Here is a 27,923-nt window from a genome sequence, read left to right as displayed (position 1 = left end):
ATTTGAGTGCATTTTGAGTTGTATCAAAATAGCATCTTGTTTCAATTTGTTTTAATAGAAGCAAATTAAATAATACTGGCAGATATCATTAGTAGAAGAAGATTTAGCAAAGATTCAAAGTACCATGCCTGTTATGATACATACAGGGCAGTTGTGTAATACCTCCTGCAAACCCAGAAGCACAGCAGAGAACCTCACCACATCCTTCTCTTTATTCTCCATTTACTTGCAGAGAAACTGTCAATGCAAAACTACCCTCTAGCTTCAAGAAGCTTTCCCCGTGTTTATTCTGTGTCCAGTTCCAAACCTCTCTTCACTGCTTATTGTGTATGGATTGGAGTAGTTGTCTGAAATAAAGAACATACTTATGCAAAGAAGGAATAATTCCACAACACACGGAAAAAAATTGTCCTCATGTCTCCTGTAGGCAAAGCAAGCAGAACATAATCAATACAGCGAGCATTAGTTACTCAGTGGATATTGGTATAGGACACAGCAGAAGAATTTCCTCCAGATAATTTTTGTTCTTTTTTTCATTACCCCTTGCAATTTACCTATGCATCCTATGATTCCTAGTATGTTCACATATATCCCAGAGAGCTGATGTGAGCCCTCTTGTACCCTGGTTTCTTTCTCAGTTATAAACTTGCCAGGAATGTTTTCCCAGTCTTCAAATAACCATTTCTGTAAGAAAACTACCAGAAAAACAAACTTACTTAAAGACATTAGGTAAACAACTTGATTTAAAAAAAAAAAATCCACTGCAATCCATTAGTTTAGTGTTAAATGTGAAATAAGTTCACTGTTCCAGAGCTTGAACTGTAGCTCATGTGTCACGCCTCAAAGCAACATGCATCAGAAAAAGTACTGAAAGATCCTGTTTTGAAGTGTGTGTTTACAAACTGCCACTCAGTTGGTTTCTTTTTAAAAAGAGTTAAGAGAAACTTCCTGGAAGGAGCAGGTGAAATCACAGCCAATATCACAGAGCACCCCCTCCCCTGCACTAGTTCATCTTTGAAAAGATGAACCTGTGAGGAGAGAAGTGCTGAACAGACATGTTCAACTCTCCTCTCTGTCACCTCCAATTAACCTGTCCCATCCTTTAAGAACTATCAAGATTTCCTCTTTTCCCTTTAAATTATCTATTTGGTACATTTTAGTACTTGTAGCCAGTGAAGAAATGGTAATTTTTTGTTGATTCTTTTGTTAATTGAGGTTTCTTGCTCTCTTTTCTCAGTGATGCATCAAGCAATCCTTGAAGAGCTTTCTTGAGAAATACCAAGTGCCTGATGTAGAGATCTCATCACAACTTCTAACTGGAGGCTGTGTCACAGTGTGGCACTGACTACAGTCCCTTTAAAAAGTTTGCCGGAACAGTCAATGAGTTATTTGCAGCCTCTCAAAATTCTGAGTGCCACCTGTAGTAATATACAGTCCTGCACTGACATGTTCTAGCACTGCAAGCAGTGAATGTGTTTCTTTAATGCAAAACTACCTGTCACTGCTGTTTGCTGTGACAATAAGTGTTCTGACTACATCTAGCACTGCAATATCAACAAGGACAGCTTTACTAATTTCTATGGAATTTTACCTAATATTCATTCAGACAGGAGAAATTATTTTTTCATTCTCCCCACATTTTTATAGGTTTGGACATGTATTTTCCACTTTGAATGATTCACCTAAAGTCTGAATGACTTGCTCTGCTCTGAAGGCCTGTTAGAATGCTGAACTAATTAAAAAAATTTCTAGGGGAACCATGTATCTGCCTACAGGGTTTGGAGGATTGGGACATTGTTTTGCAACATTTGTCATTTAGGGAATGACTAATCTGTCAAGGTACTTGGCTATGTCTGTCTCCCAGACTGTCCCAAAGACACCCTGGTTATGGTTTGATCTCCTCAGTGTACTCGTCAAACAGCCAGGAAGGAATTTCCACACTTTGATGAGGATAAAGTTCACCCCGTCTTTCCTTTCTCTCCTAGCCTTCACTCTGGGAGTAGCCCACAGGGTGCCACTGTGGGATTAATAACCTTGTACAGGAAACCTTCATTCTGGCCTTTTCTGACTCCAGACAGTTTACCCTACAAATCTGGAAGCTGTTTTTGTCAGTATGATGATTAAAAAGGATGTAAGGCTGCCCTTCCTGAGATGCCTCCTGACTTTGATAAGCAGATTTGCTCAGACAGTGCTTCCTCTCCTCTCCATTGCCATGCAGCCTTTATCACATCTCAAAGACATTAATTACTTTTCTACTCTTCATCAAAAAGCCTATGTGGCAACGCTGAAAGTGATAAAAAGAAAATATCACCCTAAAATAATTTGAAAGAAATGAAAACATTTCCACTGACAAATTTGAAATTTTGCTACTGTTTCTGTTTTCCATTAAAAAGTGTAATTAAACTTCTGCTAGATCTACCCAGCATGGAGATCAGGGTGTCCCAAGAAGTGGGCTTTTTAAAACTTTTTTGCCCATTGCAAAATAAGAAAGAAATTTTATCTCATTTCAAAAGAAGTGCTTGTTTTTACTTCTTATTTTCAATGCTTATTAACATTTGAACCTTTAAGGTGGTGCACAAATGATTATACTCCTATACTCTAATCTCCAGCTTTCTTGCTGCTGTCCTCCTGACAGTTTCCACCTGTGGGAGATGTAAAAGGTAGGAATTCTCCAAGCCACAGAGACTTTCTGAATCAAAGTCTGACTAACACCATTCAGGTATTTGCAGAGACGTTAATTAATGTGGATTAAAGAGTCATCAGAAGGGCTGTGTGCTGACTGTGTTACATGCAGATAATATGATGAAGATGGTGCCTACATCCATATGTAACAAACATATTTGATTGTTTAATGTCCCTCTGCACTCCAGGTTAACAAATACAGTCTTGGGGAGGGGGGGTGGGGCGGGGGATGTGCAAAACAGACTGCAACTGGAAAAGGACATGGAGCCAGTGTTCTGCATTACCTGGCTAACCTCAAAAAAGATTAATCATCTCTCTTCACCTGAGATGGTGACCCAGCTTCTATCTGCTAAGAAAACTTCATTGTTAAAAATAACCTGCTTCTTGTTGAGCTGCTTGCTTTCTGGATTGACAAAAGGCATAAGGAATTTGAGAATGTCCTGTCCTTTAGAATGCAGACTATATTAACAGGTCTTCTTTCAGCTTTTTTTGCAGAAGGGATAAAGGAGATCTGACACAAGCAGGACAGCCATCCTTGCTTCCTAGGGAACCTGCTGTTCCAATTCCTGCCTGCTGCTGTCCAGTATCTCCTTCAAAACCAACATTTCCAAATGTCCAGGGGCAGAGGGTGAATCATAAGTTAGGCTGAACACCTAAATTCATATTCTTTTCACAGCATCACTGAAATAGAGATGTACATATCCGCACAACAGCAACCCTGTATGTAGACACACAGTCCAAGCTGATCCACTTGACAAATCTCAGCTCTATTTTTAGAACTTTTATAAACTAATGTCAGTGTTTATGTAAAACAAGGTGTCTGAGGGCTGGGACTGATGAGGTCTCAGAGAACCCTGTCTAGTTTATACGTTACTCAGAGGATTTTGCTGCTAAGTGAAACAAGATCCACTTGTAATGAGATATTTTTTATTTAGGAAAGACTGAGCATATGATTGGTCCAGTGTTAATCCATAGTAGTGCTAAATCTAGATCCAGAAATGGCTTCTGGTGATTTGCACGTTTTGAGCTTTATGGCTGGAAAATCATACTGGGGGGAGTACAACAGCCTGTCAGGCACAGCCAGCTGGGCCAGAGTCAGAGAATGCAACAACTTGACTTCAGCAATCTCAAAGCAATTAATAAAACACAAAACAAACAAACAAACAAAATTGTAAAACCCCCCCCAAAAAAAAAATCCAAAGAAAACAACACTCCCTACTACATGTAACTGAAATTCTAACAGGAGCTAGAAAGGCAGAATGCAATGAACAGGACTAGTATTAGACCTAGCGTTTCAGTGAACTTCTTGACTTATTAAAAAAATGAGAGTGGCAATTTTAATATTCATCACCATAATGTTAATTTAGAAATCTGTGCTCTATCACACAGCCTAAGCATGGCTGCTGTTATTCAGCAATGCACAGCACAAAGCCTTTGCTGGCACCATAGCTGAGCACATCTGTGCTCCTCTGCACTGATACAGATCAGTCCTTGCACTTCAGAGAAGACACAGACTGAAGGGGAGGTAAAAACAGAGGGTCACGATGTGGTGTGCTTTGCTGATCTCCTGTTCTGATGCTTACATGAATCATCTCACAGCACAGCACAGGATTGTACAGCTGTACATTCAAGAACAATAAAAATACAGGAAAATTCACCTGTGTCATTTGCAATTTGCATTACAAAACAAAAAGACATGGCTCAACATCTTGTTCCTCCTTTTGAATATGATTTTTCAGCCACTCATAAGACATCCCTTAAATAATTCCCATGCACGGTTTGAACTACCATGCAAAAGCATGTTCTATCCTCCTGGCTTTATGAAACTCAGCTATAAACTCTGGACCACTTTTCCTGTGTCCTACCAGCCAAGCAAAAGACAGAAACAAGGGTTGGCATTTCACAAAATGCAGACACAGATTTAAGTATCGTTCAGTGAGAACAACTCGCTGACAACTTCAAAAGATCAGCGTAGCTATTGCGACATAGAACGTAACCGAGATGGAAAAATTCTAATCTTCTCCCTGGGATGTTTATTGCCTGTGTTACAGTCCCCTGTACATCCAGCCATCCCTGGTGCCCGTAGGAATTGTATAAGCAGAAAAAGAACAGAACATTCTCAAGAAGGGCTCTGAAAAGCGAAGTGTGATCTCCAGGGTGAGCACTTGTGCCATTAAATGTCTGCCATCAGATTTTGCTGCAGGCAACAGCAAATTTGTCACAGACTTCAATAGCAAAGTTTGGGCTCTGGGCTCTCTCCTCCCACCACTTTCCCTCAGCCTTGCCCTTTGCCAATGAGACCAGTGGGACAGAAATATACAGAAGCTTTAAGGAGGACGTAAAGGAAAAGCTTGAGTACTGTGCTTGCGTTTGTCCTCAGCCACCAAGAGCTTCTCTTTTTCCAAAGGGCAGAGATCAGCACATCTACAGGCAGATCTGCAGTGCTGTGCTGGGCACTGCTTGGAGCCACTCACCTCCATTCCCAATGACAGGAATCACACCTTGGAGACATAGATTTTCCAGCAGCACTCCACATAGTTCTGTGCTAACACACCTGAACCTGTGCTGCACTTGCAACTCAGTGATTTTCTTTATAACCCCAATTCCTAATTTTCCTGGAATATTTCAATATCCTTATGCAAGACACAGAATAGGACAGGGCTGAGATGCCAAATCTTCTTTGCCCAGTCAATGCATGGCACCACTGGTGTGAAACAGACCCCCCTTCTGAAAGGCAAGCTAATGACCTGAACAACTTTGCCATCTTGCTTTGAAAAATCAGAAATTGATAAAATGAAGTAATGCTTGAGTTTAGTACCTTTAAAACTGCTCAGTGAGCCCAAACACTCTTGCTGGCAGTGCAGCCATGCAGGGCTGTTCTCAAGGGGAGAACTTAGCCGGTCACCTCCCAGCAGCCTCTTCCCTTCCATCCCAGCCCTGACTGGGTCCTTGCACAGCACACTGGTGACACTGTGGGAGGTCAGATGCTTTTTCTTGGTCTTTGAACATATATGAAAACACATTTTATCATGCAGATGTGTCATTTATGTCCTGACAAAGGTAACTGTCCCAGCTGGAAAATTCACCACGGTGAAGTGAAAAAGTATTTTGTAAAGCATCTCTTTTATGGGAAAAAGCAGTAATATCCATGCTTTAAAAGTGTAATAAATATATAAACCAAAATATACCTAACGCAGCTGACAATTTTAATCTCAATAGTTTTCAAAGCAAATGTTACAATAAGAATTTTTTGTAAGGTCATCTAAGCCCACAATTCCATATTCAGCTTAATTTTTTACCTGTTTTTTATACACTTCAAAGATATTAAACATGTTATAACTGCCTTCCTTTACTGGTACTTCCTTTTTAAGAGTTTCTAAAAGAAGCAATTAAAAGTTTGAAAAGAAAGCATCAGATAAATACATGATTCATGCTGCAATTTTCCATATGCTGACTACTGCCAACTTTACAACTTGGCAGATGCTGGGAATATCCCAGCTCTACCCTTGCAATGCTCCTCTAGGACCAACAAGAAAACATTTTGTCAGGCTTTAAACATCTGCTGTATCTTTGGTGTGCTACAGATAAGCTCCCAAAATATAATTGCTTGACCAAACTTTACTGTAGCTTGCTAGACTCTGAAGTTTCCCACTTGCCAATAGCTGGCACATTTTCCCCCATTCAGCTTTGAGAATCAGGTGAAAGAAACTCAAAACCAGCATCCAAATCAGGGAAATCTGCAGTCGCGTGGCAGGTGGGGACGTGCTGTTCTCCTTTGCAGATCATTTGATCCTTTGCAGGGGCTGCAGCGTGGGGAAGGCCAGGGCTGTTTCCCTGCGTTGTTCCAAGCCTGCCGTGCCAGGCCCGCACGTGTGGACGGTGTTCCCACGTGTCACAGGCTGTCCCGCAGCCCCGGAGCACTGACAGCTCGCCTGGCCCTGGCTCTCCACACCAGGGACAAATGAAGCGCTGGAAGGCAGCCAGCACACACCCATCCATCATCCTGGCACTGCCTGCCCTGCTCTTCGCTTTGGCAACTTCACTCCACAGAGTTTCTGGAATGGATGCTTTTACAGCACTTAGAGCCCTCTTTTTCCCATACTCTCTCCCATGGTAACGATCCTCACAATAATTTTACTTTATGTACATACCATATACAGGACTAAGAGCTACCTGTTGCAAAAATAATTTAAAGTGATTTGTTAAAATGTATAGGATTGAACTTTATTCTCCTATCAGATCATCAATACATACTGCAAAGTACAACCAGAAGCAGTGAAAAGTTGTTTAAATGCTGTCACAAATTAAATGGCATTCATTTTCCCCAGACATCTCATTTAAAGCAAAATGCTTTAGTGCAGCTTGTGAGTGTTCAACAAGCAGAGGTTGTAAGGACACAGTAATTATCTAAAATGATCAGACATTTATGCTACACGATTGTGTTGAACTCAGCCAGCATTTTGGGAGTCATTCTCTCTGGACATTGTTTTTTGTGGCAGTAAAGACAGGCTCTAGTGTACTATGGAGAGGAAGATACATGCACAGAAAAGAGCAGAAAAGCAGAGAGAGAGTAAAGAGAAACTCACATGGTTCCTAAATCCAAATTGCTTGGACATTATACCCTCCAGCTGGATACTGCTGAGGACGACATGGCCTATTCAATAAGCCGAGGGCTAGAGTAAGGCACTGCAACTTCAGCTTCCAGTGCTGGGAGTAATTTACACAATTCACTGGTAGGTGGCAACAGTGCCCAGAGCTAAATCCTGTGCAGACACGGGGTGGAAGGGATCCACAGCTTGGGTTAGCAGAGGGACGACACCAAAAGCGCCGTAAGCTCAAACTTAGAGCTACTTCAAATTTTCAAGAAATATGGCTAAGTCCTTCCTTTTTCACGTACTAGCCACACTCAAAAATAACCTTAAAAGAAGCACCACCAGAAGATCAGGGTATGTTTTTGACTGACGGAAAGGACAGCCCGCCCTTTGGCGGTGTGACACGCCGAAAGATTTCCAAGAAGAGGGGGAGTAAGGAAAAACAAAATAAAGGGGGAAAAGCAGACGTGACGCGGCGGAGGGCCAAGTCCGCCATGCTGGGAAAGACAGGCAGCCGTGGCTGGGAAAGACAGGCAGCCGTGGCTGGCTCGGCGCCGCCCCCGGCGCAGCCCGGCCCCGCCCGCGGGGCCATAAGAGCGGGCGCGGCGGGCGCGGCCCGGGCACGCGGAGAGCGCTGCTGCTGCTGCTGGTGCGGCGCGGCGCGGCACGGCACGGCGGGCGCATGGAGCGGGGCCGCCGCCGCAGCGAGCCGGAGGAGGTCGACAAGGGCAGGATGAAGAGAACCATGTGAGTCCCCCCGCCCGCAGGGACGGGAAGCGTTTTCCTTGCCTTCTGCGGCTGTGGGTGACTGCCGCTGCAGGAGCCTCCTCAGGGAAAGCGCTGCTGTCTAAAGCTCTGCGAGCTGTCATTTTTAATGAGCATCTCCCACTTCTTTTTTTTTTCCAGCATTAAAGATTGGAAAACAAGACTAAGCTACTTCCTGCAGAACTCTTCCAGTTCTAACAAAAGGAAATCTAAGAAGGCAGGGAAACACCGCAACTACTTCAGGTAAGTTATGAGAAAGAGACTCTGTTTAAATAACTTGAGTGTTCTTCAAAAGCAGTAAAGCTTGAGCAGTGTAGTCTAATGTTCTCACTCTCTTTCTGCAGACCTTCACCTGAAGAAGCCCAGCTGTGGTCAGAAGCCTTTGATGAACTGCTTGCTAGCAAATGTAAGTTTCTCTTGAAAAAGTAACATTTGGGAGCAAAGGGAAGGAGAAGTTTATCTGTAAGAGTTTGCTTTCTTCCATGTCAGTATTGTACCTCTCATGTAAAGAGCTTTGATTCTGGTCTTGAAAGTTCAATGCTTTTGACAGTTTAAAGCCAAAATACATAGAAACATTTTTTTTTTAAAACAAGTAAACTAATAATAAAGCAAAGAATGCCTCAGTAAATTGTGTTTCTTTCTCGAAATCCCCGTAGCTAAAATCATACCTTTTAGCTTGACTTTACCAAATGGGAGAAGGGCATTTATTCCCTGAGCTCACTGCATAAGCAAAGCAAATGCCTTCCAGTAATGTGGGAAGGATCCTGCAATGCAAGTTCAGTGATCTTGGGGTTTTACTGTAGCTCTGCAAGAAGCAGCATTCACTAGCAAAACAAAAAGACTGAGAAATAATATTACTGTTTGCTCTTTGAGCTTGAGTCATCCTTTCCATTGAAAGAATATTCCAAAGTATTGTAGCAGTCATTTACTGCAGTGTAAAGGTTAACAGAGGAGAGCTTATCTAGAGAGAAGTGGTTTTTTTAATGCATTCTCAGGCATTACAGAAAGAAACATAACCATAGATATGGTTTTAGTTTTTGTGTTTGCCTAAGAAATGGCAAAATCAAAGGGAAATCTCCCAAGCTGCTAAAGCATTAACTTGCTTGCAAACATAAATTATGGAATTTTTTTATTGCCATTATATTACTGAAAAAAATAGACCTACAATGAAACATTCTGGTAGAAGCTCATATGACCAATAGGTAAAATCAAGGTTCCTGAAATAGTTAATTGATGGTATTTTTTTCTTTCCTTAGATGGTCTTGCTGCTTTCCGAGCTTTTTTAAAGTCTGAGTTTTGTGAAGAGAACATTGAGTTCTGGTTGGCCTGTGAGGACTTCAAGAAAACAAAATCACCCCAAAAGCTGACATTGAAAGCAAAGAAAATCTACAATGACTTCATTGAAAAGGAGGCTCCCAAAGAGGTAAAGAAAAGTTGCTTATATATAAATGCTCTGCTCTATGAGTTCTCACAGCCGTTATTTCTTTGAACTCAAGATACAGATGTCAAACTGCATTGTACATAACCTCATTGTTAATATCTGGGTCTGGATACAAGTGCCTTTTCACCAAGCTGGAAAATGGCACAAGCAGTGTTGCAAAGAATTTCCATTTTAACTGAGAAAAGCCGTATCTGAATTAGTTTTGGTTTTGTGCAAAAGAAGAATTTTCTTAAAGAAAATTCTCCAGTAATTTGACTCTGCAGTAATGGGGTCTTGCCTTTTTCACCTCTTCAGAAGTCATACTGTGTATTAACATCTACTTGAATTCTGCTCTAAGGAGTAATGTCCCTCTTTCTGTATTTCAGATAAACATAGACTTCCAGACCAAGAACATGATTGCACAGAGCATCCAGGAAGCCACCCATACCTGCTTCAGTGTGGCACAGAAGAGAGTTTACAGCTTAATGGAGAATAACTCCTACCCGCGGTTTTTGGAATCTGAATTCTACCAGGAACTGTGCAAGAAGACACCTATCAGCAGAGCAGCCCAGGGCACATGAGCGATGGAGAGGAGAGAGAAGCAACCTCTGGGCTGGCGAGGAAGCCAGGCCACAGCTCATGAGCTGCATCCTGACCCAAAAGGCACTGCCAACTGAGCACTCAGTCTGTATGTCACAGTGCAAGGACAAATACTGACTTTCTTGCAGAGCTGATGGCCCAGAGTGCTGCTGTTGGAGGGTGTTCAGGGGAGATGGCAGAAGCGTGCCAGCCAGCTGCCGGCACTGCCCTTCTCTGCCAGTGCTGCAGCGAGAGGTGGCTGTGCAGGAGCCCTTCTGTCACGGCCAAGGAGCGATGTGGCAGGTCCGGACAGACCTTCCTTCTTGTGAACAGAAGCTGCTCTCTGCACTTGGGCACTGTTGGGAACTTGAGTAATTGGTTGCCTATTTATTTTTCCTAAACATCCCCGAGCGTTGCTGTTGTCGGTGGCTCAGTGTGCTCACACCGGTTCTGTTACTGCCTCGAGCTGCCAAGAGCTGTGCTGGGTTTCTGTGCAACCTCTTCACAGTAACAGCACTGTGAGGGGAGGAAAGGACAGAATAACTCTGTTCCCAGAGGAACAGGTTCTGCAGCTAAAGTATGCAGGGCTGGGTTGTGTCAGCAGGGCTGCTGGGGCCAGACTGAGGGCAGAACTTGGCCAAGGTGAACAGGAGCTGTGCAGTACTATATTTATATGTGGATTATGATCATGTTGAATGCTGCAATGTCATAATTCTATCTTGAAGACAGCAAGCTTCAGTGAAGTTTTATTGTTTTTAATAAACTATTTTGTTACAAAGCTTGTTTTGTTGCCCAGTGTGTGTTGCACACACAGATAAACACTGTCTGGCACTGGGCTCCAGAGTGTGGGGACTGTGGGTCCTCGGTGAGATCTTAATAGGGCTAATTTTAAAGCAGTTAGTTCCTAATCTATGAATTGAGTTTTCTGTTTGGGTTTTATCAACAGAATAAAAACGTTCAGAGCTTAACAGAGAGACATGTTCAGCCACATCCTCTGTCCCAACATGTTTGTGAAGCCAATATCTTAAGACATGCAAGGCACACCTTCAGCTGCCCATGATGCCAGATCAAAGAGAGCAGCAATGCTGCTGTAGCTCACAGGATGCCATTGGGAACATAGGCACCCATAGTACTGCACCCTCCCAAGACCTCTGCTTCAGAAGGGGTTTAGGAGGAAGGACTTTAGCATAAAACCTGTGCAAAGTCAGGAGAGGCAATAGTACAATAAAGGTATTTGACTCCCAGCTTGGTGACTGTTCCCTAGGGGAAAGCTACTGGTTGTAGTTATTCCATGTACTGTTTTTCCCAAAACCAGTCTCTAGTTAGCTTTGTGGCATCTGCATTTCAGGTTTGTTTAGGTCCTGGATCCAGCTATTTTTATTCCAATGCTCAATTTCTCAGCTTTAATTGTTTTTGTATTTCACATATATCCACAGCAGTTGCTTCTATAACACTACTTTTCCAAGCATCAAAAAAATTCTAACTATGGCTTTTTCTACTCCCAATTACACATCCAAAAAGATGTTCAAAAGCAATTCCTTCAGGTCAGTATGCATTGCAGGAGAGGAGCCTACAAGAAAGATGGAGGGGACTTTTTCACAAGAGAATGGAGTGAGGAGAAAAGGGGAATGGATTCCAATAGAGTAGGTCAGATTAGATATTAGGAGGAAGTGCTTTGCTGTGAGGGTGGAGAGGCATTGGACCAGGTAGCCCAGAGAAGCTGTGGCTGCCCTATCCCTAGAAGTGTTCAAGGCCAGGTTAGACAGGGCTTTGAGCAGCCTGGTCTGGTGGGAGGTTTCCTGCCAATGGCAGGTGGGCTGGAACTAGTTCACATTTAGGGCTTCTTCCAACCCCAACCAGTCTATGATTACATGAGGTTTCTATGTATAGTGAATACATTCATATCCACAGATATACATGTCTATTATACTGACTCTGTGCACAGAAATTTATTTGGTACAGCCCCCACCTTGCCATAGGTGGCTGGAGCTGTGGGAGCCAGCTCTCATGCAGCTACATTTGCTGATCAGTTAAGTCCAGATAAAGAAAGCACAAAAAACCCTCATCCCAATAATTTCCTACCACAGTGGTTTTTTGCTAACAAGGGAAAACAGATTTGGGCTGATAACTGCTTTTGTAATATAACAAAACAATATAAATAGCCAGAGGTATACCTATTAAAGACTCAGACCTGGGACAGGAATAATTCCATGAAGATTCAACTGTGCCAGTTTGGGATGTGGTAATTAACCACATTTGCTGGTGTTTTGTTTTAAGGAAAGAAACATTTCTAGTTTCAGCAGGTGCCTGAACAACTTATGCACAGTTATGTAGAGGAAATTAAGTGGGGCTGTTAGTCCTGGCATCCCTGCCTGAGGCTGCCCTGGGGTATTTTTAAAAATCTGACTTATGAGTATTGAGCATTAGGAAGGCCATGCAGGCAGCTCTGCAGCTGCCACAGAGCAAGCCACTGGACTCACAAAGCAACCAAGCCATGCGGAGTCCCTGGCACAGTCTGTCTGCAGCACAGAGAGGCCTGGCTCCACAGCCAAGCTGTGTAGCAAAACAACCCGGTATCAACAGAAAAAAAAAAAAATTAAAAGCATCTTGTTTGTAAAATCCAACACACAATGTTCCCTCCAATTGCTGCTTTTCCATTTTTAATCTGTTTTCTCAACTTCTAGGAGGAAGATTCACTAGAAAACCAGCATATTGGGAGTGCTGCAACCCGAGATACTGCTATGAACATTTCCTATAGAAATAAAACCCCAACGATTGCTTTAAGAGATGCTGGTTCTGTACTCCCGGCAGCCTTACAGCTGTAGTTAAAATTGGTACTCTGGTATCAGTATCCAATAGCAAAAAATGATAAACCGCTCCTTTTCCCACAGCCTGTCCACATTCACACACACCCAGTTCCACCAGGCTGCCCACAACCAAACACACTGTGATGCCAGGGATAGGACTGGCATGGGGACAGGACTGGCATGGGAATGGCAAGGGGAGAGTGACAGAACTGGAGTTCTCTAGGCCAAGGTCTGGGCACTGCTCAGCAGCTATCCAGAGCACTGTCCATTTTTTAGCTTCCATCAGGTTATAAAAATGCTCCTGCCAACATTCACTATCTGGGATATGGGCTGGAGCTGCCCAGGCAGAAAAATAAAAAGGATCTCAGTGAATAGCTGCAAAGGAGCACAGAACCTGGACAAATGTGTAAACAAGCCTAGCATTGATAGGGAACACACATTCTGCAAAAAACTGAGGAGTGAGAAGTGGGCATCTGCAGGAGGGCACCCCAGCACCTGGGTGCTGCCTCCAGCCACACAGCGAGCCCAGACTTATCCCAAGTGACTGCCAGCCCATGCTGTCCTAACATATCTGATAACTGCACACAGGTCTGAGGATCTGGAATTGCTGAAACACCCCTGCTGTTGCAGTGCATGAGACAGAAATCTCTCAGAGTCCTTCAGAGAGAGAACGAAATGCAGGGTTTGAATTAGACCCTTTAGAGAAGCTGAAATATATTAAGCCACCTAGATATGAAGTAGAAGGGTAAGTTTAAGTTTTAAGTAAGTGGAAGTGTAAGTTATAGTTTTAAGTAAGTAAAGAGAGACTGTGTTAGCTAGTAAGGCTCTAAAACCTAGTTTAAAGTTCAGTAACTTAACTCCAGACATAATGAAAACATAGCAGAACATTGCTTGCATTTCTAGATAAAATAGATAGAATTATTCACGTAAACAGATAAAGCTATATGCGTAAATAGATAAAATTATATGCGTAAAAATTTAGGTAATAATTGACTACTTTCGTATTACTTTCATACTACTTTTGTACATTAGAATTATGCTTAGATTGGTTTAGGAAGAATGTTTGAGAATTGTGTTTTTAGCTGATTTGATATTTTATTAATAAAATGCCCCTGTAATGGGGCAAGGAGAATGAAGAACAAGAAGAAGAAACAAGAATAATGGCTGTTATTCCTGCTGCTTCTTCTTCTTCTCCTCCACCACTATCATCATCATCAAGAAGAAAGAAGCCTGCTGCTGCTGCTCCTTCTCAGAACTTTGGACTCTATGCCAGGTAGCAGCTGCTGCTGCTGCTGCAGGTTTTGCTCAGGACTTTATGCTAGAAAGATTTTAGCACAGACTTTAGTACCTTGAACTCTTTGCCTTCACGACCCAGCAAATCTGGAATAATGGCAACTTCTAATTATCCACATATTGCTGTTTTTAAATCACAATGTCAAAATAGCTGGTGTTTTTCCTAGCTGCTAGAGGCAAGCGGTTTCCCTCTTGCATATCACATAAAAATACACCTCTTACCTTTATGACAACGAAGAGAAATTCAAAATTACAACTGGAGTATCTCTAGCAATTCCTCAAACAATAACTTGAAGCAAAGACTACACAATCATTTAAAAAGCAGTAAATCTAATTTTTTAAGCCAACCACATCATTTTGAGAAACTAGGTCAGGAGTTTCAACTGACTGCATCCAGCAACAATTTGGATTTTGAAGGGCTTGCCTAGACACTACAGCACAAGGCAAGTTGAAGGAGAGTCCTCTGTGCTGCCAAGAGGCAATGTGTAAATTAACCTTCTAAAGAACAACACCAAGGCTGCTGACCCTCATCAAGTGCTCTGTGGCGCAAAGACTGGAGAGGGCCTCTGAGAGCAGGGCGAGCTCAGCAGCGAGGATGATTCACCACTCCAGGAGAATGGGAAAGCAAAGCCATGCAGTAAACAAATGATAGTGCAGGGTTCTTGCTCCATGGATTTGTGTATTGTGGCTGAAAAATAAAACCAGACTATAAATACAATCAATCTGCTTCTCCACTTGAAATTGCATCTCTCCCTTTGGGAAAGGGGACACTAATGATGGTTTACAGGGCTGTATAGGCACGCATGTATGTGTGTGGAAGGGTTTCTGGGATGAAACTTTCTGATGTGGCAACTTGAACAGAGAAGAAACGTGACATTTAGAAATAGTTTTAGGGCTTTCATGTGTTTGGGGTTTTTTGGTCCAGATTTAACTTACTGTGATTCAAGATGGAAGAACTGGTCAGAAGCTGGGACAGAATTCCCAGAATTCCAAATTCAACTTCCTTCAGGTGGCACAGCTAACATGTGCCAGGGAGCCACAAGGCTTCTACATCAATGCAAGGTGCACTGCAGAGACAGACCAGAAAGAGGGCTGGTGACAGACCTATCTGCCTATCTGCAGCTTAGGGTGTTGATCCATCTGGGAGCAAGAGCTGTATGGGAGGCTGCACCTACAGCAACATTCAGGGGGTAACAGAGGCATCTCAAGGCTGAACTTAAATGGAGACCACTCCAATGGGCAGCAGGTGGGAAGTACAGGAGGGACTGGTCAGGGCAGTTAAACCATCAGTGCCCTCAGGTCCTGACACAAATATGCAGCTATCCTTTTCTGAAAGTTCCTGTTCCATCCATATGAGCCCATCAGTTCAGACTGTTTCTGAGGGAGCTCCACAGTCAGATTTGTGGTGAACACCCTCAGCAATTTGCCTCATTGAGTTCTGTGGCTGTGCTAATTGGCATTACCCTGAGTGCCCTGACTGGGAAATGAGAGCTGGCCAGCCCAGGGAAAACAGTCCCACTGTTAGACTATGTAGGAGTTTCAAATGTGAGTCCTTTGGCAATCGTTCATTAAAATAATCATTTAGATCAGAGTTTCCAACAGCTATAAAGTGTCCATGAGCATCAATTAAAACATGTTCCATTAAAAATATTAAATATTCCATTCAAGATAATCTAATTGACACAAATTAGTACTAATGTTTCCCAGCCAGTTTTCCCACTTGGGATTGCATGAAGTTGAGTTTCTGTGTTACAGATTTAGACTAGAAAGCAACTTACTGGCTTTTTGGATGGGAGCCTGCCTTTGGGCTTCAAGGGGACATGGTATGATTATGATTTTTACAAGGCTCGGAAACTCCAATATGGAAAAGACATTTGGGAGCAGAGTGGGCAGTTTAATGAGCTGGACACCCTTTGTCTTTGTGGGTGTCCAAGGGAAATGGAAATACCAGGAGCGCAGCAGAGGGGCTGTGCTGGCACCCTCTTCATTTGACTGTTGCTTTTGAAGGCCCTTGGGATTACCAGGGTCGCTGGGACCAGCTGGAGCTGGTGGGGCTGAGCCTGGGAGGCGAAGGGGCGCTGGGGGAGAGCCGTCCCCAGCGTCCCGGGGCCATCACAGCTGTGGATGCGCAGACCTTGCAGGGCTCCCTGCTCTCAGCAGGCTCTGTACTGTGTCAGGGGATTGTGTGCCAGGTGTGGCTGCCCGGCCTGGCACCTGCCCAGCCTGAGCACGGCTGTTGGCAGAGCTGAGCTGTCTTCTGTGCTTGGTTCCTGCTGTTTGCTGTCCCTGATACCTGCTGTGGGCTGGGTCCAGCCGTCGGCACACACGGAGGAATGCCTGCCAGGCAGGACAGCACTCTTCGGCTGCCTTCGGTGCCATCGGCACACCGAGATGTCATTTTTGTCCCTTGTCCCCCCTGCAGGCTGATAGCTTTCTGAGCCGGGTCCTTCTGTTTTCAAAACGAGAGATCGGCTTGCTCGGCAGCCAGCAGCCCTTCAAGATGAAAATGCCAGATAAATGTGCAGCGTAAATGGGTCACAGTTGAGAGCTGAGGGAGACATCAGCCGTGACTTCAGGAGCACAGAGTCACAGAGCTCTGTGGAGGTCAGGGTGGAGTGACACAGTTACACAGTCCCACTGGCTGCGGCTCTGTGATGCTGTGGAGATTACGCATGTTCCAACAGACTAATGTCTGTGTGAATGCATAAATCACTACTGCAAATACACAGAATATTCCCAATAAAGGCTCCTGGCTTCACTTTTTTTTAGAGGGAAACACAAAGTGCTGCACAGAGCTGGCTGTAAGAAGGGGTTCTCTTGTAGCTGTTTGAGGAAATACAAGACCCCACAATTTTCCGAAGTGAAGTGTTCTGAAACACAAACACACTTGTAAACAATTTCTCCTTTTGCATGTTTCCTTATAAAAACAACAACAAAAAAGTCACAGTGGTATAAACCCCACTGTGCTCTGGAACAAGCAAGGTCTCTTGATCTTCTGCCCTGTAACTTTTGGAGAAGGTACCTACACCTCACATGCAAGAACTTTAGCAAATCTCTTTGTATTTTTTTTGTCAAGGTTGCTAATTTTGGCAGAACCTCCTGAAAGGGGCTTTTACCTTCCTTCCCTTTTCATGGCTGGAATAGGAAGAAATATGTTTCTTTATCAGTTCTCTTGGACACCACAGTTAATCTCATTCAGTAATTTCATTCCTGTGAGAAAACCAAACATTTTTTAGGGCAACAAACTAATCACAATGCCCAGTATCAAAAGGAGCAGCAAGAAACAGCTACATGATCTGCAGCCCACATCCTGGCTAATGCCCCTGTCCTACAACATGCCTGCTGCATTTAACCAAGACTAATTATTACATAAACCCTACTTGAGCAAAGTCTGTTTTTTATGTGTTCATCAAAGGTTTGAGCACAGTGTTGGATCTGGTGCCAAATTACCCCAGAGCAGCGCGGAACTCCTGCCCTGTGCAGAGTTAAGAGTCTGCAGAGGGAGAACCAGCTCAGCATTCCCCAGCTGACCACCAGTGGGATATCCCTGCATCCAGGGATAATCAGAGCCCTTCTCCAGCCTCTTTTGAACAAGGGCCTGGACACCCTTGGTTCATTCCCATGGCCTCACTCTGTGATAGAGATAGGCAAACCAAATCATTGATTGTTAGTTAAGGGATGTATGCAAGACCTCGAATCACATATTAGAAAATATTAAATACAGATCCTCAGCTTTGTGTGGGGCAATTATACCAATCTAGAGCATCCAGAAAATCTCAGTTAATGCAGTATAACTGAAACAGCAAAGCAGGAATTATACCCATAATCAGGTTATAATAGCCAGTTCCTAAAGATAGCACCTAGAAACCCCAGAGGATGGTGAGTCTCTTTGAAACACCCCTGCAGCAGTCACTGGTACGCTTTTTAGAACAGGAGTATGACTCTAGCCCAGCAGCCTGGCCTAATTACAGGAGTACTGGGATTGAAGAGAAGCACCCCTGGTATGGGAAGTGGCTTCCCTAGGGAAGACAGAGCATTCCCGCCAAGCCAGCCACGTGGCTGGCAGCATGGTCAAAACAGGACATTGCAGAGAACAGCTGGCCACTAGTGAGGGGATCAACCTGCCAAGCATTTGCTTCAGCCCCATGAATCACCACTGAGTGAAGGTTTCAAGGTCAGGCTGAGGATGGGAGTCATCCCCTGTTTCCACATGAACAGGTAGAATTAGCACGGACTTGGAGAGGAGTCCCTGTGGAACATGTTTTCCACTAGGAAATAGTAAGTGACTAATGATGATGGCAGTCAACAAGTTAGGAAATAATGACCAAAGACAGCAGCAGCTCCTCTGAATAAGCAGAGGATGGTGGAGTATTGCCCTGCAGCTGCCCAGGGGGAGGGCTGGGCTCAGGCAGATGCTGCTTGTGACAACTGGAGGGCCAGGAATCAATGCTACCAGAAACAAACAAACATGAGGGGAACAAAGTACTATTTACAAGCAAAGAACATATCAGCTGCAGGTTTTGCATGGGGTCTCAGTGCCACGGACAATAGAGGAGAGTGGAAGAACTGTCACTCAGGAAGTGTGGGTGTAGCTGACAGCAGACTGCCAGCAGATACGAAATATTTCCCCCTTCAGATCAAGGGGAGCTTGCACTCCCCAAGGGTAGAAATAATGCAGCTGCTTTGCTGCTTTGCTGACAACAAAGCATAGCTTGTACCTGTGGGACTTAGTACAGCCTAAATTACTTTTTCTGGGGACAAGTCACTTGCAGAACTGACATAACCACAAATGAACACACAGGGTTACTTTAATAGCAGTTTACCCCAGCCACATTGGGGCAGCTGTTTTAAATCTCAACATGCTGTTAACATGTGTATCAAAGGACCTGAAGTGACATCACCGGCTGGGTGACAGCTGCTTTGGTCACATCCTCCGCAGTCCCACCACAGCAGGGGACTGACAGGATATGCCTGTGCTGGGACAGCATCAGCTTTCTTCAGTGGGCTTTCCGCTGGGTGTTGCTAGCTGCATGGATTCAGGGAATTCTGCTCAGACAAATGAAGGATGTGTCTCTTGTTATGCTGTGGTCTGACGCACCCAGAACAGCTGCTTTCCCGAGAAGCGGGATGGTCACACTGTCACACTCCCCCGCTCCCTGCCTGTCCCTCACTGCCCTTGCATCTGATTTAGCAGCTGTGCAGCTGCTGTGGAGCTAGACGAACAAGCTGGTCAGGCAGGAAACTGTTCTTTTTTTGGTGGATTTGTTTTCCACAGAATCAGATCACTAATCCAACTTAGTCTGCAGCCATCCAGATGCTAAATAAGGGTGACAAGGAAGAGAGGGACATACTGGTGAGACACAGCCTGAGACACTGGAAGGTGTGGCTGACTGACGTTGAGGTTCAAGTCCCTTGTCACTGCTTTGTCATACTTTTCCCTTTAGACTCCACCTCCACCTTGCTTTGGTGCATCTTCACAAGGAATGCCATTCATCTGGAAACGGCATTCTTGATTTCCTGCCCCTCCTTCCTTGATAACCCAATGAGACTGGTCACAGGGCAGCACCTCTAGGAGATATTTACAGACCGTGGGAGCAGATGAAATGGATGATATCACCAGCAAAACTGTGAATGTGGTGATGTCCAAACAGAGAAGGGACAGCTCGGGTCATTCACTAAGAAAGAGAAGAGCTGGTTGGCTGGTTTAACATCCAATAAATAATTTCATGTTACAGATCACCTGAGCACCTACTGATGCTTAAAAGCCTGCTCAGGAGGTACAAGGTTCAATTATGGCCTGGAAATAATTTTAGTACATTTGTAACATGACCTGATCTGAGTCACTCGTGTAATTCAAATGGGCAAAAGTGTCAATGGACAAAGCTACTCAGAACATCACCATCCTTTTCCAAAAGCAGCCTACCTGGCTTCCAAACAGAGCTGGAAAAGCACTGATGGAAATTCATATCTTCCAGCAGTACATTTTCATTTATTTAGTGGCTTTCTGACGACGAGCAGTTTCCAGAACAAGTAAAACTCATGCTGTTATGGAACAGGATACACTGCATACAGTGTATTGATTTTTGTAAGGAAAATATCAGACTACAAATCTGCTGCCAGGAGACTTTTTAAAGTTATTAAAGTAGCCTTTTTCTGCTACTTTTTCCTGCTTTCACCAAGCAGTGATACCTTCCTAAATTAGTTAGGATCATACTGATTTACTCAAGGATCCAGTATATTTGAGATGAGGGTTAGTTCTAACTTATTGTGTTGCTGCATCTTTCTTCCTGCAGAGTTTATAACTATTCTGCCCCTCTCAGGCACTACTCATAACACAGAAAGTGGTTTACTGGCAGCAGGCACAGCTCAGCAGCAGCAGCTGAAGCTGATGTTATTATTGACTATAGTTACTAGTTACATTTTGACTGGGGCCAAACAGTTCTAATTGAAGCAATGACTTCAACTGCACTTGCTTGAACAGCTTCAACTTGCACCTAAATTTGCTCAAGTTTCAAGGAAATTTTATTTACAGCATATGTGTGTTCCTAACCAACCAGTATTTCCTACTTCAGTCTCTCCCAAAGAGGCAGAGATGCATTACTTAAGAATGGGGATAAAGCAAGGCAGTGCTGTGATTGATCCCTGATGCAGTTTCAGGAATGCCAAAAGACTTGGATAAGCTGACATAGCAGATTATTTCCCTTTCCCAAAGCCTGAAGACTGATGATAATGATTTCTACTCTTGCAGTCTTCCCTAGCTACCATTTCTATTTACTGCCAAAACTGTAGTATTACAAAACTCAGGGAATCCTTTTCACCCACACTTTCCCTTTGGCAGGAGTAAATGAAGTCAGCAATACCAGATATCTTTTTCCCTCCATCATCCTTTTATGAAGAAAGAACCTATTCTGTCCTTGGTCACTAAGACCTGGATCTGCTGTACAGAAAATAACAGTGAGACCTTGAGCCAGGTTTCTGGTTTGAAATGCTTTGAAATGTAACTTTTCTGTATCACCAAATGATGGCAGTTGCTAACGGGCACATCTTGAGCTGCAGCACAGCTTTTTTTTCCATTAACCTCAGCAGCCACCACCTTCCTCCCAGGGAGAACATCTGGTGTTTTCCAAAATAGATTCTTCAAGCAAGCAGCATTTATATTTCCCAATTAACCTTTGACAACAAGTCAGGTTTTGTCTAAAACTGGTTTTGGAAGCTCAGCTAACATCACTTCAGTCACATCACACCTGCAGTAATGACCTCTTGCTTTCTTCCAGGGTGAGGATCAAGTGCTCCAAGATCTACAACTCTGCTGGAAAGTCTCAGTTTCAAAACTTTCCTCCATTTGTCATAAAACCATAGAGTGGTTTGGTCTGGGACCTTAAAGATCACCTCATTCCTACCCCCTTCCATGGGCAGGTACACCTTCCACTATCCCAGGCTGCTCCAAGCCCAGTCCAACCTGGCGTTGAACACTTCCGGGGATCCAGGGGCAGCCACAGCTTCTGTAGGCACCTTGCGCCAGGGCCTGCCCTCCCTCACAGTAATATCTAATCTAAACCTATTCTCTTGCAGTTCAAAGCCATTTTCCCTTGTCACGACATGCCCTAATAAAAAGTCTCTGCACAAAAGGCTAACAGGTGCAGCTCTTGATTTAGACCCAAAATAAAGCACAGCAAGTTACATTACAAGATACCAGAGCACTCTTGAGGTAGTTTAAAGCATTTTCCTTTCCAGCTGGTATTATGTAATAAATCCAAGTTATTAATATATAACTAGGTCTGGTGCCAATGGAAATCATTACACTCATTTTAATGACTGACCATATACATCTACCTATCATCTAGTGCTTGGAGAGGAGTTACAATCTGTAAAGTCTGTGTTTAAAATACAAGTGTTCATTAATATTAAAATAAACCGTATATGAGATAGCAACTCTTTTGAATAAATAGCTATTCTCCTCAAGTTTAGCCTTTCAGAAAAGCCTGAAATGCAAATCAAGCAATCAGCCACAGAAGCATTAACTCCATCTTTTCTCATTGCTCCATCTGAGCATGTGTATGGGGACTTCATAAGCATGCAGCTAAACACATTGAAGAGGGAGTTATTTATTTATTTATTTTTAAAATTACAACTGTAAAGACAAAAAAATTTGAAGCAATACAATACTGGGTGTTAGGAAAGGCTCAACAAAGGGCACAAGAAACAGTCAATTTAAATGCATACATTATACTTATGCTTACAATCCTTTGGTATTCAAGACTAACCAACACTGTTTTAGGGAAAAAAGTATTACCCTGGACATAAAAGGGAAAGTTTTGTTCTGCAACATTAAGCACAATTGTTGTACCACATTCTGGGCCATTAATTTTGAGTTAATTGGGCATATGTGCAAACTCAAAGTTGTCACTTAAAACTTCGCCTCTTGGAGAAAAGCTTGGCATGTTTTCACAGCCAGAGTGGTACGATGATGGACAGCCCTGGCAGAAGAGGCACCTTTCCTCCTGTCCTGGAGCAGCCCCAGGTTATAAAAAAGCTTTCCTCTCTACTCCACCTGCTGTACCAGCCAACATCAGATTTCCAGCTCTGCAGACTGGTGGGTTTTCCTCCAGAAAGGTATTTGCTGAGAAGTTGTGCCTGAAAAACGGTGACTGTGTTTAATAATTAAAGTCTGGGGAAAAGGTGAGTGACACATAGATCTTTCAGCTTCCTGCGTGCCCAGTCACCTGCATGGGCATGTGAGAAATGGAGATGAGAAACCTAATTTTGGGGACAAATACAAAGAAATAAGAAAATACACCCTGGCTTTGACTTGACTGTGTCCTACAACAAGGCTGGCACATTTTTGTTACAAAAAGAGAAGTTATTGCTGTATCTTTCCTGCTTCTCAAACTAAAATGAGGCCTTTTAAAAAAAGCACATGATTTTGCTAAAAAGAGGTGGTTGGTATAAAGACTGGCATTTATAAACATCAGCATAACAGAATTTTCTATCCAAAATGTCCTCTCAGTCCCTTAGTCTTGGAAAATATGAAGCAATTCAGTGAGGTTACAGTGATGACTTGATTTACTGGAAAAAAAAAGGTTTAATTCTTTCTACAGTTCCACTAGACATTTTTTTTCATCAGAGAATTTGCTGGAATATTTAATGTGAAATAAAATAAATCAGAGTATTCAGCCCAGGACAGAACTATTCAGGTGCTGGTATCCAGCTGTCATTTCCTTACTTAGTTTAGCCTATTCAGGGAAATACATCAATCTAAAATGGACTTTCATATGGAGTAAAGTTCCAGGAACACAAACATTCAGGAATCACTTTAAAGCTTGGACAAACCCGAGCTAACTCTAAAGCAATTTCCTAACACTAGATCTGATTTTATTGTCATACATTACTGGGAGGAGGTGGAAAATAGAGAGATGTATGAAATGCCCAGGAGACATTAGAACAGCTTTCAAAAGCAATTTTAGCTTGCCTGTGCTCTCGCTGCCTTCAGCAGGCAGCACTTATAAGAGAAAACCCGTTACCACAGTGGACAACTTTCCTTTTCAGAGATTTGTTTCCCACAGAAAAGCCCATGGAAACAGGATGAAAAGCAGAAAGCCCCAGATTGTGAAATCAGACCGATGTTCATCTCCACGCTGCTCTGGGAACTGGCAGAGGGTCTGTCCTCAAGAGGGATTTCACACCTTGTACCCCAACAGCCAGTTTTGACAGGGTTTAATATTTTAAGCCAAGAAAAAAAAAGTGGCAGAGGGGCCTGTTTATAATTTTGCAAATAGTGCAGAGGAGTTTAAAAAAATCAACAAAACAAACCCTCCCTGCTTCACACAATGTGGGAAGCGTCTGGCACCCAACTGCATCTGCCGGGAGGCAGATCTAAAACAAACAAGAGGGAACACATCCTTGCACACTCTGTAATTACACTCTGGATCATCCAGATCAAAAGTATCAACAGCTTTAAGATATGACTGGTAAGATTAAAAAAAAAAAAAAAAAAAAGAAAAAAAAAGAAAGGAAAAAAAAAAACCCAAGAAAAAAAACTGGGCTGTGTGATTACTAGAGCTGATGGCCTGCTTGCAACAAATCTCCAAGCGGTAGTTTGCTGCCACAGTGCAGAGACAGGAATCATCTTGTCTTTGCTCCTTTCAGCTATGTTGAGGAAAACAAGGAGCAGAGATCTGTGCCACGGTGCAGAGCCCACCTAAGAGTTACAGGGATCAGCTGACATGTCGATCTAGGGATAAGTTAAAGCAAAGTTGAAAAGCTTCTTAAGACTTTTGCTGAGGTTGTAACCAGGACATAGGAGCTTCGTATTTTATATGTCCTTCCCGTACACTCTCATAAGCACACACAGCTGGTGGTGCTTGCTGAATTCTGCAAGCTAAGGAAGGGGTAAAAATGCAGCCATCCACAAAGGGTAAGAAAGCCAATGTGATTAAAAGTTCTCTTTCTGAATTCACACTGCAGGAGTCCAGGACAAGCTTGTTTAACATCACAGACATGCACTCTTAACATGAAAGTACTTGTCCAGCTTTATGTCAGGGATATTTTTCTATATTATGACAATGTTGCTTGCACAGCCAGGGCTTGAAGAGCACAGCACACGTCACTTTACAAAGAGGCAAACCCAGCACTATGTCGCAAAAAAGCAGTCTGAAAATCATGCACTATTGTCAGAGACTGGAATGCAGTCCCACAGCGGCGTAGCTGGGGACTTCCCATCTATATTTAGGGTGTTGCAATGCTACCCTTTTGCCCACACGTCCTCACCCCCAGCAGGATGCCAGCTCTGGCATTCCTGGCACAGAAAGGGAGCAGGCTCTTGCATCTCCTTCCACGGCAGTGTTGCAAGTATCAGCGTTTGGTTGGTGTGCGAACACATGGCAGAGCTTGATGGCTGTCCATCACTTCCACCTACTTATGTGGTTGAAAGAAAAGTTAAGGAGTGACTCAGAGCTGTCACACACTTGCACGCACATGGTGTTAACCCGTGTGCACCGTTCCCACAGGAGCTGTTTGCACTGCTCCTGCAGCCTGACCCGCTGGGTGGGCTCTGATAACCTCCCGTGCTGACAGCCACACCAGGGTGGTTAACAAGTGCTTACACTTTACCTGCACATTCCCTGAGCATGAAGGGGTTATTTACACTGCGGTACCTGTGCACATTCCCACGCTTCCAGCCTGCAGGACCAGGGACTCACATCCAGTCCCCATCATCACACACTGTAGAAAGGTGCACCCTTTACTGCTCATACATTCTGCACAAAACCAAAAGGAATGTTTGGTTTAAAAATAGAAACCTGATGCTCCCTGCTTGTTTAATTTGCTGCTCACATAAGCTGGCCCAAAAAGTGGAGGTGCAGTCTTTATTCTCCCTCTGTCAATTTAAGGCTTACTCAAACAATTGTCAGACAGCACAAGGCTTTTTTTATTGAAGCCCTTCTTACACCCAGCACTCCTACACACACTGCTCATTATGACACTTCTTAATACTTTCCATATCAGTCAGTACTGCACCCCAGGATACACATATTGGCACTTGCCTTTCTCTTTTGATTCACTGGGAGATGTCATCGTGCACAGCTGTGGTGTCAGTGTGGTGGCACTGACAAATCCTCATGACACAGCTTCCTGAGCAGAGCAGTAAAAGCAGGGCAGTGAGGAAATAACTCCTTGCTGTTACCAGAGCAGTGGCAGAAAACATACAGGACATGCTAATTAACTGGCTATTTAGTAACGTGTGTAGAGAGATTATTTGACAAGGTTTGGGCAAGGAAAATGGAAAGTGAAAGTTCAAGACTTAAAACCAGATTTTGATCTAAAGTCCATTGCACGTGGGCAGCATTTTTAACTTCTCTGGTGTCCTTTCTGCTTTATGGGAGGTATAAGCTATTGGAGCAGTTGTTTAAAATAAAACTAATTGAATTTTCTTTTGAAAGCATATCTATAGCATTTGTGGTTTGCAGAGCAAAGGCTGAAATGTGACTTCCAAAAGCATAAAAGACTGCAAGGCTAATAACTTCCTCTTTCCTCCCCAAATCCCCTTTTTCTTATTATTTAAGAGATCTTAGCTTTTTCTTTTTAATTCTTACTGAGTGTTTAGGACTAAAATAAAATGGTGCAATGCCATTGCCTTTGTCTGGAGCCCCTGTTGCTGCAGCACAGAGAATCTGTTGGAGGGTGATAGATTCACCACTGTAGAACATTTAAAATTTATTATTTAGCCCTAGTTCCAGAGGGCAAGAGCCAGACTTCTGGCAGCATCTTCTTAAAATAGCAACAGTTTTACCGAATTTATAAATCTAAATACCATGTATGGCCATAATCCCTCAGCCGGGGGTGGGAGCCCCCTTTGATGTATGAATTTAGCATTTCAGACTGCAAGAATCAAATGAAACTGACGAAATACAGGCACATCATGGAAAAACCTAGGGACAGACAACAGAGGGACCTACGAGCGTGGAGCTGTGCACAGACCCAGAAATAGGCACTGGATCATTGTTCATTCAACACTTACTGGAGTGTGAGCACCAGGGGTGAAAAAGCCCCTGAGCTCCGTAAAGAGACACATGCCAGCCCTGCCACCAGCAGCTGGGACAGCAGTTCCCAGGGGCTCGAGGGGCAGGAGGACCAGCACACACTGCTGCAAGAGCAGGAGGGAATTGCCTCCATGATGGCAATGGAGTGATTGCTCAATTAGCACAGAAACGAAACAGGTTGCCGCGTTTGTCCCCTCTTCAGGGAGTGTCACAAGGCCTGTGCCGCCCCTCGCAGCAGCAGCTTGTACTTAATCCAGTACAATCAGTGTAAGGTCCCAACAATGAGGGGTTTGGGGGTTTTTGTTTGTGGGTTTGTTTTTTGGGGGTTTTGTTTGTTTTTTTTTTCCTTTTTTTTTTTCTTTTTTTTTGGTTTGGTTTGGTTTTTTTTTTTTTTTTTTTTAAATTTTTTTTTAATGTAATTTTAAATGTTTTTAGGGCCTGAAGGTTTTCAGGGTTTTTGGAGTGTCAGTTTGGGTTTTTTTGTTACCATAAGCGGGATAGAAATAGCATTACTCACATTTAGCAGCACATTATTCTGGCTTCCAGAGACTACCCGTGGAGTTGGACAGGGAGATATAACAAATGCTGAGTCAATCCCAGGATAAACGCAGCTCTTTCCTGAAGTAGTTCTTTCCTATTGTCCAGCCCTCACACTTGCATCTGTGTGGCTATAGGATCTGAGCACACAGATGTCACTGACCTAAATATGTTGGGCCTACATCTCTTTTTGATCACACATCATTCTTCCATGTTGATGACAGGGCAGTGAAAAATTTGGAGAAAGAAAAAGTAAAGTCCAAGCAGAATTTACGTAAGAGTCCCTGAAACAGCACATTTTTAAACAAGCGCTGTAGTTTAACTCTAAACCTGATTGCATCTTTGTAAATGCAAGAGGCAGACAATAAGTAAGCATTATAAGATTATTTATATTTTCTATCTAAACATTTCAAGAGATAGAAAGAGGATTGGGTAGGACTGGGTGCACAAGAAGTTAATGTACGACAACATTGTTTATAAATAAATTCTCTGAGGAATGATACAAACAACTTTTCTAACACAAGGCTTAAATTCTTGCCGTATTTTCCTTAAACACTTTGAGGAGTTTTGATTATTCTTTCAGAAAAACTGCCAGTGTCACATACAAATCTCTGAGATAGTTTCACAAAGCACTATGAGAAAGTTCTCCAATGCCGATTTGCTCTTTGCTGCTGGGTTTCATGGAGGAGTTGCTCATGGATGAATTTCAAAG

The 27,923-nt window shown here is 43.3% G+C and overlaps 1 protein-coding gene and 1 long non-coding RNA gene across 4 annotated transcripts in view; one reads left to right on the top strand and one right to left on the bottom strand.

Annotated features, from left to right (window-relative positions):
- Positions 1 to 7,870: 7,870 nt before the first annotated feature.
- On the top strand, positions 7,871 to 10,816 carry RGS2 (regulator of G protein signaling 2). The gene is made up of 5 exons (XM_064427442.1): positions 7,871 to 8,021; positions 8,181 to 8,282; positions 8,384 to 8,445; positions 9,296 to 9,462; positions 9,846 to 10,816. The coding sequence occupies exons 1-5, from the start codon at positions 7,957 to 7,959 to the stop codon at positions 10,038 to 10,040; spliced, it is 591 nt and encodes a 196-aa protein (XP_064283512.1). The 5' UTR covers positions 7,871 to 7,956; the 3' UTR covers positions 10,041 to 10,816.
- An 11,424-nt stretch (positions 10,817 to 22,240) lies between these two features.
- The window catches only part of LOC135304724 (uncharacterized), a 28,264-nt gene continuing 22,581 nt past the window's right edge, over positions 22,241 to 27,923 (bottom strand). For all 3 annotated transcript variants that reach the window (XR_010365998.1, XR_010365997.1, XR_010365999.1), the window contains one exon: positions 22,241 to 22,772. This is a non-coding gene — a long non-coding RNA (uncharacterized LOC135304724). The remainder of the gene's footprint in view (positions 22,773 to 27,923) is intronic.

This window comes from Passer domesticus, chromosome 7 (assembly GCF_036417665.1).
Source record: "Passer domesticus isolate bPasDom1 chromosome 7, bPasDom1.hap1, whole genome shotgun sequence".
NCBI lineage: Eukaryota > Metazoa > Chordata > Aves > Passeriformes > Passeridae > Passer > Passer domesticus.
Note: the sequence above shows the minus strand (reverse complement) of the source record. Positions and strands in the feature narration are given on the sequence as shown.